We start from the raw sequence: 10,255 nt of genomic DNA, 5'->3' as shown, positions 1-10,255 counted from the left end.
ATGGAGCCACGGCCCGGCGTGTGTCACAGCTGGAGGCACCACTTGCCTTTTCCCTCCTGGAATAAACGTTGTCTTCAGATCCTGCTCGTGGGAAGCGAGAGCTTGCACGTCCCCTGCCCGCGCCGGAGACAGGCCGCTGGGATACATGGATTCCAACTGCCCCGACGGGATCTATACAGCCCACTTTAAAACACACAAATCCACAACAAAGTCAAGTTCTGCAGAACCTTACCGAAGAATTACTCTATTCAAAACAAAGAAGAATGAGGCTGACAAACCACATAAAGAACTTTTTATTTTATTTTATTTTTATTTTTTTTTTTCCTGGGTAAAGTTTCATTATTATGCTTGCAGCCTCGTACCAAAATGAAAGAGGAAAACATGGTCAATTTGTGCACATGTGCTACACAGCTTAAGTTATTAAATAATCAGTCATGTTTTATTCCACTTTCATTCTTCAGAAAGACTGTTAAACGCTTACAGCAAAATGAAACTGAGAAGCTGGCAGGTGCATATAACAAAACGTTACCTACACAGTTTGCTCTTCACTGTCACTACTAAATATTTTACAAACAATAGCCAAAACCGTTCTCTTATCGATCCTTACATATTCTGCAATTCTGGACAGTGGACTGTGTGAGTAATAGTACCGTACAAATCCTGAGAACTGGGATCCATCTGTACCTGGGTTTCAATTAAAATGGAAACAATATTTTCTCAAAACCACATGTTTATCCAGGGAAGTTACCATTTATTGCAAGTTTGGAGTTTTCCAATACTGTTTATCTTGATCCAGCAGCAATAGAGTGTACAGTCTGAAGATGTGCATTTAAAACTGCACTGTTGTGAACGCACTGCACAGCCAAAGCCCTGCTATTTTTGTAGTCAACTCATGCATCTTTTAAATAGCCTGCACCCCACACAGATGTTACACCAGGTAAACAGAAGCTGGGGTATTTAATGCACCTTGTACCAACAGATTTGACAGCTTTCCCTCCCGCCCCTTTCCACATAGAGACAAGGGGCAGGCAGCTTTGCAGCAAAGTATTAAAATATCTCTTGCTGACCACAAGTCACCAGTGTGGAGCTGAGGCGGCAGCATTAAGCCATATAGTACTGCACTGTCAGTCTGCTGTTGTTTTTCACTGTTTTGGAGGAAAAAAAGAACCAGAAATCTAGACCAAGATTATGTCCGCATTACCCTGCGATTCAGTGTACGTGGGGAATTTTGGTGGTGGTTCTCACATGTTTGAAGGGAATGACAAAATCATTTTGGGTAACCCATGTCCCGCTCTATAGCACAAAGGACAATAGCTCTGAGCACTTTATATCCATGGGGGAGGGTCACAGTGTGGTTAAACACAATGTCAGTGCTGAAGGGAGGAAAATGGCGGCCTGCAGCCAACACAACCGCCATTTTAGTCAACCATATACTAAGTTCAGAGCTCACTGTTCAGTATTTGAGTAATACAAAAATCTCACAAACCTCACCTAAACACAAAACACCCCCCACACCTCTAGTCACTCTTTCACTCACAACATTTTACTTGCACAAAGAACAAAACCAGTTTGAATATAGTCGGCAGAGGTGCTGCATTGCTTTCCTCACAAAGGCTACTCGTTCCAAAATTTGGAAAAATCTCCCATTCCCAAAGTTACTCCACTTGTTATCTGACTGGAGGCTATCAGAAGGTAGAACCCCAAAAAAGAGGCAAGACTGGCGAGGATCTCAGATTAATGGCTCCGAAGCCACGGCATTAGCCTACCAGCTGTCGTGCAATTGCCTCCAGAAGAAGGGCCTTTAACGTAAGCTCATGCAATTCCAGCTGAACAAACAGCAAGTCCGAGTCTGGAGTATTTCACATGATGAAGCAGAACAGCTTTCAAGATGCCCTCAGGACAACGCTCAGGACAGCAACACAGCGTTTTCCTCTGAGCACCCAAACAATTTTCTTTCACAAAGCAAAATTTTATATACACTCACCCAGCTCTGCAATCTCCCTGCCTCTTGCTCATTTTAAGATTCTTTTAAGATGTATCTGGTATGACCTACCAAATAGCAAAGACAGCGCTACTACAGATGGATTTCTGAAGTCCAGCCTTAAAAGGGAGGATTGTTTTCAATGACAGATAAGAAATATCTTGGATACCTTGAAACAGACTACAGGAAAGGGAAGCCTGCTTATACCAACTAGGTAAAACCTATAAGCAAACAGGAATGCAAATACAGTGTAATAACTGTTATCGACACTTAATGAGGAAGACCTTTATGCATTCCTGAATACACTCACCAGCTGAAGGAACATTAAGAACTGCAAAAATCTACTCTCACACACCAGCTTCCAGCATTATACAAACACTCCCCATGCTTGTCCTTGCAATATACAGCTCCACACCTTCACTTCAAGCACAGTTACGAAGGACAGCTGGAAAAGTTCACACTATTTCGTACCTTCACATGCTCCCTCTTTATGGTTCAAAAATTCTCAAATATCAATAGTTTTGGAAATGATTTATACGTCTAAAAATCCCTCAGACTAGGTCTGAGTCGCATACTGGTTTTCTTTGCCTGCTCCCAAAGAGTTTAACAAGAAAACTCCCACAAAACAAACAAACATAAAAAAACCACAGCAGGGCTTTGGAAGCATGAGGATTCCTATGTGTTTGACATAGGATGCTACTGTACCTCATTCCTAGCTTACCCCTACCTCTCTTGAGAAGAAAACACATGAATGTCAAGTAACTGCAGAGAAGTTACACTCCTCAGCGGGGGCAATGTAGAAGCAGGTTACTTCAGAGAAGGCCCTGAAGTCTCCTGGTTAGTGGCCGAGCAGCCCCACGGGCTTCCTCCGTCACTTCTTGGCCTTAAAAGGTTTCTTTGTGATCAAAGAACAAGGCTATAAAACATATTTTGTCTGAGGTTGGTGTGTCTGAGCCTCAAACTAGTAGTGAATGCAACATCTAGTAAAATGAGTACATTCTACTGATTTGCAAATCACTAGAAGAATTTATAAGCAACTCACAGTTTGGAGACTGGGTTATTTTTATCTTCTGCATACAGTTTGAAAGAACCTCTGATTTTTTATTCTCAGCTGCAGGTTAGGCAAAAGGGAACAAAAGGCTCTTTGCTAAAAGTCGTGTTATTTAAGATAACATCTGTAATGGAAAAAAAAGTGTTTCACTGCCCTTGTGGACAAATTAGGTTTGCCACCCCCAGGGGCAACTGCAAAGGAGCCCTGGGCAGTAGAAAGTGTCTTGCACTCTGCAGCAGCTTCTCTGTGGTACATGATATGCATCAGTGGAAACAATTCTTCCCCATGTGACGTGCATTTTGCAACCCCAGCCTCTGCTTGAAATCCTGCTTCAACACAACAGAAATACAACTCCGAAGTGGATGCACTTGGACACTTCATGCCATTACAGTTCTGTTAGTTTGCGATGCCACGAAGATACAGGACTACAAGGTCAGTGGTTAAGATTCCCTACCTGATCCCACTGATGGGATAATTTGGCAAGATGAGCTACCAAATAAAACCAGGAATCCAACTTATGTTGTATCAAGATAGCAGTGATTTTGCTGGTATTTAATTGTAAAGCTAAAGAGTTGATACTAGTTCCTCTTTTTTTTTGTACAAAGGTACCTATATTTCAGGAGATTCAAGTGACCAGGTGGGCTAGTGCAGCCCCTGTCAGGTTTGTTTTGTTTCTACTGGCACATCTCTTCAAGAAGTGACTGCTTTCCTCTAAAACCACCTCAGGAGGCAGAATTTTGAGGGCAGTCTGCAGATATTGTGCCAGTTGTAGCACTTTCTAGACAAAGAATAAAAATAGGCATAAATTAGAGTAATATAAAAAAATTAATTTATTCCAGCTCTCCATAAAATACCTTGGTTTTTTTCTTATGAAGAAAGCCAAAATGTACACTGGACATTCAGGTTGCACTTTCAAAATTTGTGATATTCTATTTGCAGAATTTTATTAAAATTGGCTAAAAAACTGGATACAACATAAAAACAGACATGTCTTAATTAGACACTGAACAGGTTTTAAAGTGAGTTTGCAAACATCAGCACTCATTGTAATCTCAACACCCCTCTGGACTTGCAAAAGACTCTCAGAATACACTTCTTCAAAAAACCAAGGCAGACAAGAGGGGGGAATATTCTTATCTGTCAATGCATTAAAAACTTGCAATAATCTTCCATTTGGGCCAAGTCTTAACAGACCAGCCTTATTTCTACAGAGTGCAACACAATCTGCAGTCTCTGCAGCAAGGCCTTCGAGCCCCACTACCGTTTTGCATTCCAAATTGGAAAAGAAAATAAGGAAAGGTTGAAGAAATGGGTGTTATTTGGAATAATTCTGATGTATAAAATTACTTCCCAATGTGGGAGGTGAAAAGCTTCATGAATCAATCCTGCTGTCATCCTCAGCATGTCTTTCAATGTGTCCTACCGCATCCTAGAAGAGGACAAGAGTAGCCAGTTAAGAACAAAACAAGAAAATCCCACACCTTGGCAAAGCATTCTAGAAAGTTCAATGAAAACAGCATTCTAGATAAAAGAAATTATTGGCCTAGCACTTCTAACAACTCATGCCAAGCTATTAAATCACATACATAATATAAGGCATCTCTCACACAACATAATCCAAGGCAAATAAGAAACAGCTACCTTTTGAAGTAGAGGGTTGTATCAGATAAATTACATTATATCCAAAGCCATCACTCAGAAAGAAGGATCTACTTTTGCCTTTCAGTTCTCAGAGAAATTCTGATCAACATTCAAGAAGGCAATTTTATATTGCCCAGGGGCAACGTGGATTTCACTGGTCAGTGTATGGACAGCAACCACCCGACAATTCTTCAGTTCCCCCCTTCCCCCCCCATCTCATTTACTCACATTTACTCAGAAATTTATAGATTATATTTAAGGCCTTTTTGTCTTTCTTTTTAAGCAAACCAAACCAGTGCACAGAGCAAACAAAACAGCCTCCAGCATCTACAAAAATAGGAGGGAGAGATGAACTTGCCCATCCTATAAATAAAACTCTACTTAAAGACTTGATAAACTCTAAAATATAGTAACCAGAGCTGCTTCTAAAACCTCGAAGCATTAATGATTCCCTTATCAGCTTTTAAGATCATATAATCAAAACAATTTCGAGCCATCACACATAGCTGCACTCTTCATCCACCACACATTGACATCTACTAGCTCTTTCTGGCCCTAACTACATTGAGTTAAGCCTGTTCAGGCTAGAAGAATATAACCAACTTCAGGAGATACAGGAGCATGTGCTACGGTTGTGATTATAGCATGTTCTTTATACCTGGGTGTTTTAACCTTTCTATTCTTCTGCTAAATGCAACCACATTTCCCTCCACCACATACCTGCTTGGAACCTTTCCTGGAAGTAAAGAAGGCATCACAGTTCTTCCAACGACACTTTAGGGTCTGAAAATTTGGGTTGGTGTGGTCAGTTAGCAAGTGTTGTTTCAGATGGTCCACAACTCCGAAAATCAGCGAACATCCATGCCACTGGTGGAAAAAAAATCATGTCAACATAAGCCAGAGTGAAAGAATTTTAGCAAATTCCTTTATTTTTTTGCAACTCAACAATATTCTACCAAGACTGTTCACAGACACATTCCTCCTACAGAGTTTTCAGCCATCTCATTTCACCTTCATTCTCAGTGGTCACTAGCATTTTAGTTAAGAGCTTTACAGAGGTTTTTCCCTGACTTTTGCCAAGCCTAGACCACCAGAAAGGAAAAAATAGGAAGAGATGAACTAAACCCTTATAGAATTTGAGCTTATGTCAGATGAAGTGATTTTAGGAGTTAAACTAAACTTACTTAGCACAGTAAATCAGTTTTCTGTGCAATGCAGATAGAGTTTTGGGGTTTAAAAAGTTCTATGCCACTATATAAAACTCTTGAAAAAAATTAAGATTCTAGTATTGACTTTCTCCAAATCACACACACGCTAAAAGATGAGACACGGTACTTACTTATTTTCAGTTATTTTAAAAAGATTACTTAAGTATAATAAAAGTTAAGGCATTCAAGACTAAATTATGACACCCACCATCAGCAGATTAGTCTGAGAACTAGAGCAAAGAAAGATTAAAAGCACTTGGGCCATTACCCAGCAACGATAATTCTGCATCAGGTTAAGCCTCACAGCTCTGACACTACCATCATAGCATCCAGTGTAGATCTGTAAAAGAAAAGCAGCAAGTAAATGGCCAGGAACCTTATCTTGCAGTTAGTGCTCCTGAATCAACTGCATACCTTTGCCTAGCTTCTTTCCAAGTTAATAGAGGTTTCACTGGGGGTGATGGGTTTTTTTTCTGGCATCTGTGTAGCTAACTTTTACTACAGTTAAACAGGACTGAAACACTTGAAAAGAGGAAATATTTTAATATCTCTAGACTCTTCAGGGCAATCATCACTGTAAAGAGAACTATCGTTCTAAGATTACAAGTTAGAACATGTTTTTTCCCTAGACAATAGTATTATCTAAATACAAAGCTATTATAGCAAGCTGCATTTGTGACTGACATTTCTAAGTTTTTCTGTTTAACAGAGTCAGAGAGCAGGTTGATTTAGTTATATTAAAAGAAAAAAAACCTGCAATTTCCACAAGCCTATGCAAGAGAACTTGCTATATGAGACCAACAAAAAGAAGTTACCATGCTCTTATGGATGGTCATGCACATGATCATGTCTGTGTGGCCTCCATAGACTTGCAAGCGGTCATGTGACTGGAAAAGAAACAGACATTTAATAGCACAATATTTTATAGATACTTTTCATGGATGTGCAAGAGGCAAAAACACTTCTAAGTGCAGTTACCTGAATATTTGGCACACACCCTCCTCCCCAGTAGACTCCAAACTTCATAGCCACCATGAATACTTGCTGTTTTGCTTGCATTGTCATTTGCTTTTTATTGTCTAACTAAACAGTTAGCATTTCAAGCAAAGAAAACTGACATATCCCCACTTCTCTGTGCACTCCTCATCCTTGCAAAACCTGGTTCTTGGATGACTCTGGTTCTACAAAATGTTAAGGTAATTTTCTTTAAAACTGGCCCTGAAGATGACAGTATATTTTGAGTGAGAGGAAGAAGAGGCATGGGCCAGGGACCAATAAGGCTGACTCTGGAACCATTAATGACAATAACACATACTAGATACATTTCACTGATAATTATTTTCTTACCTGTAGTTCATAAACACGAACAAATTTATCCAGGCAGGCAGTCACCATCACCTTCCCCAGGATGTTCACAACTGTTACTGCGTGGTTATGGCCTTTATAGATGCGCACCAGCTCTCCAGTCTGTCCAAGACGAAGCAGAAGACCAAAGGATTTTACCCTCAGCACCCTTCCTTAGTTAGCTACAGTGCAGAGGCACATTAGAAAAGTCTTATTGCTTCCCTTTTTGGAAGCTAGTCTGCCCCAACAGCCAGTCAAGAACTTTGGAAAGACTGAGACTTTACAGCACAGGATTTCACTGCCTTAACAACAAAAGCTATTTTAACTTTATATACTACTTACGTGAATGTTGTGAGCATGGACAGACTGATCGCTGGAGCCACTGAATACCAGATCATTCACAACCTTATCAAAAGGGGAAAAAAAAAGTTTAATTTCTGTAACAGCTAAGAAAATTAGTAGGTCAAGCACTGCAGAATAGCAGGGAGTTACCTTTTTTCAGTTTCCAGAGGCTTGTATACTGAGGGTATATGAAAACCAACTTTCCCCTTTTCCCCTGCCCAACTCCCCCCTTCAAGTCTCCTATTTTGACAAACTCATTTTCCATGACTCCCTGCAGCTTCCAATAACCCAAAATAAATAACTCCTAGGTACAGCAAGAGCAGCAGCTTTGCTGGGAACATCAGACAGGGCAGCAAGACAATATTCCCACCAAATCATTCCAGTTTCTGTGATTAAAAACGGCAAGGCCGCCCAGCCCCTACTACACCCTGCAGAATATTTGCTGAGGAAGAAAAAGGAGAAAGCAAGAATGAAAAGCACCCCATGGTCTTAAGCATTCCTTGCCAAAGCAGTATTTCCAAGGACACTCACCTTCATGCAGAGGATGGTCTTGCTGTGGCCTTCGAGCGTGCGCAGGAGCAGCCCGTTGCGCGCGTCTCGCACGCTGATGGTGCAGTCGTAGGAACCCACCACGAGCAGCTTGCGGGCTCCCTCCTGAGCCGTGGCGAGGCAGCTCACTGCTCTAGGGCCGTGGCACTCAAAGGTGTCCACTTGCTTGTTGTTCTGTTGAAGGCAGGGGAGAAAGATGTTTAAGAGTTCAAATTCTGCTCCTGACACCATGGCAAGGGAACTGAGCGCCTTCTGTGCTGTACATGGAGTAGCACCTGGAGTGCATTTGATGCAGCACCTGATTTTAGCTCAGTTGCACACAGTTTCAGTAGTGGTAAGAGTTACCTCTGAAGGGCTAAATTTTCAAATTGAGGAAAAGATTCCTTATTTTAGGCGTGGATTTTCTGTAATGGTCCATTAAGCCCACCTTACAAGTTAGGGCAAGGAGAAAAAATAGCACTAATTCTATAAAGATGAGGGGAAAAAAAAACCCACATGTAAGTACACATACATCTCTGTTCTCCCTTCCTTGAGGGAAGTCAATACAGTCAATGAAGTCAATACTTTGCAATACCTAAACAGTACATACTTTTATAGCAAGAAAGGTTTTCCCCATCATGAATTGAAGATAAAAGCTACTTGAGAACACTACAAGATTTTCACTAGGATGTTATTGTTCAAGTCAAGATGCCTTTATCAATAACCATAAGATGTGACTTCTTTTTTTCTCTTCTCTGCCAAGGATAAATTTGAGAAATTATTCTAGGATAAACATAGAAGAGTCATAGTAATTTAAATAATCACTCTGCTTTCCTCCTTTTATGTCTACAGTCATGTAGATGGTGCCTAAGCCTCTTTGACAAGGAAAAGAAAATGGGTGAAGGAGCCTCTTCTGTAACACCATATGGAGGAGGGAAAAACAGCAATACTGTGTCTTGTACTGATTTCATGAGCAAAAGAATATTGACAGGCAGTCATTCCTATCAGTAAACTTCTCATGACACGCAACTCGTAGGCCAGGCAGAAACTCAAAATCACCAGAAGTGTGACAATAACAAAGCAGTTAAGAGAAAGGAGATGAACAACATGCACTGACAAGCACAAGACATAAAAGTGACCTTGCACTTAGGCCAACATGCTTGCATATGTACTTCCTATTGAAGAGAAAGAGCAGGAAGAAGCAAAATGTAGAGAGAAACAACACTGCAAGAAGCTTTTACGTGACAATATTTGGACACACTGACCTTTATGCTGAAAGTAACCACGCTGCCATTTGCAAGGCCAGCATAAAGGATCCGCCATCTACTGTGCAAACAGAGCACTCGATCTTCCAGTCTAAACTGCTCCATGCACTCTCTGGTCTGGCAGAAGGAAGAAATTTTTAAAACATTTCATGAACTGAAAACAATTTAGGGAAAAGATTCTGAAGTGCCCTTCTAACCCTGGCACTGGAGAAAACCACCACAACCACCACAACCTCTAGAACAAAATCAGTTTGATCCTGGTTTTTAAGCTTACAGTACAAATTGCATATATGAAGAATACACTGTTAAGTGTTTGAGTTCAAGGAATCCCTTTCAAGTTCCTTATGGCGAAGCACCATGAATCACTCAGCTTAGAGGGCAAGGCTCGACAGTCTTGGACAGTTTGCCCTCGGCGCAGCTATTTCAGCCTTCAAGCTGCCTTTTTTTTTTTTTTTTTAATCTTTTATTCTTAAGAAGACCAGCTTTAGAAAGCCTCGGACTGCTCCATTTTCATCTGCCCTCAGATCTCAAAAAGCTGACCTGCAGAGAGAACTGTGCCCTCTTCAAACAGTGAAGGAAGCTACAAATACAGTCAGTCAACTTCTGTATTGATGGACAGGCAGTTGTCCAGCATTTCAGAGTTCCCAACATTCAGCTAATCCCTGTCACATCATTCTGGAAAAAATGCTGCAACACTTTTTGGCTGTGACAGCCAGAAGATTAGTGTAGTGAATCACTCAATGGTTGGTTTGGGTGTTTTTCCTAATCCAGCCTCACCAGGTATGAAGTGGGGCTCGTATACGGTTTGGAAAGGTTTATAAGGTCTATTTTATATTTGCAAAGTCCACAGAAAGAACCACACAGAACGGCTGGTGCTGGAATGGGCTTCTAGAGA

The 10,255-nt window shown here is 40.9% G+C and overlaps 1 protein-coding gene across 1 annotated transcript in view; it reads right to left on the bottom strand.

The window, feature by feature from the left end:
* Window positions 1–2,428: 2,428 nt before the first annotated feature.
* The window catches only part of ZNF106 (zinc finger protein 106), a 31,947-nt gene continuing 24,120 nt past the window's right edge, over window positions 2,429–10,255 (bottom strand). The window contains exons 15-22 of the mRNA XM_026033465.1: window positions 9,361–9,477; window positions 8,099–8,290; window positions 7,568–7,630; window positions 7,229–7,348; window positions 6,697–6,768; window positions 6,150–6,221; window positions 5,394–5,540; window positions 2,429–4,461 (exon numbers count right to left, since the gene is read on the bottom strand). Coding sequence (XP_025889250.1) covers window positions 4,405–4,461; window positions 5,394–5,540; window positions 6,150–6,221; window positions 6,697–6,768; window positions 7,229–7,348; window positions 7,568–7,630; window positions 8,099–8,290; window positions 9,361–9,477 — 840 coding nt within the window. The 3' untranslated portion in view covers window positions 2,429–4,404. The remainder of the gene's footprint in view (window positions 4,462–5,393; window positions 5,541–6,149; window positions 6,222–6,696; window positions 6,769–7,228; window positions 7,349–7,567; window positions 7,631–8,098; window positions 8,291–9,360; window positions 9,478–10,255) is intronic.

This window comes from Nothoprocta perdicaria, unplaced genomic scaffold (assembly GCF_003342845.1).
Source record: "Nothoprocta perdicaria isolate Ctin4 unplaced genomic scaffold, notPer1 scaffold_129, whole genome shotgun sequence".
Taxonomy (NCBI): domain Eukaryota; kingdom Metazoa; phylum Chordata; class Aves; order Tinamiformes; family Tinamidae; genus Nothoprocta; species Nothoprocta perdicaria.
This window is presented reverse-complemented; position numbering and strand designations above follow the sequence as displayed.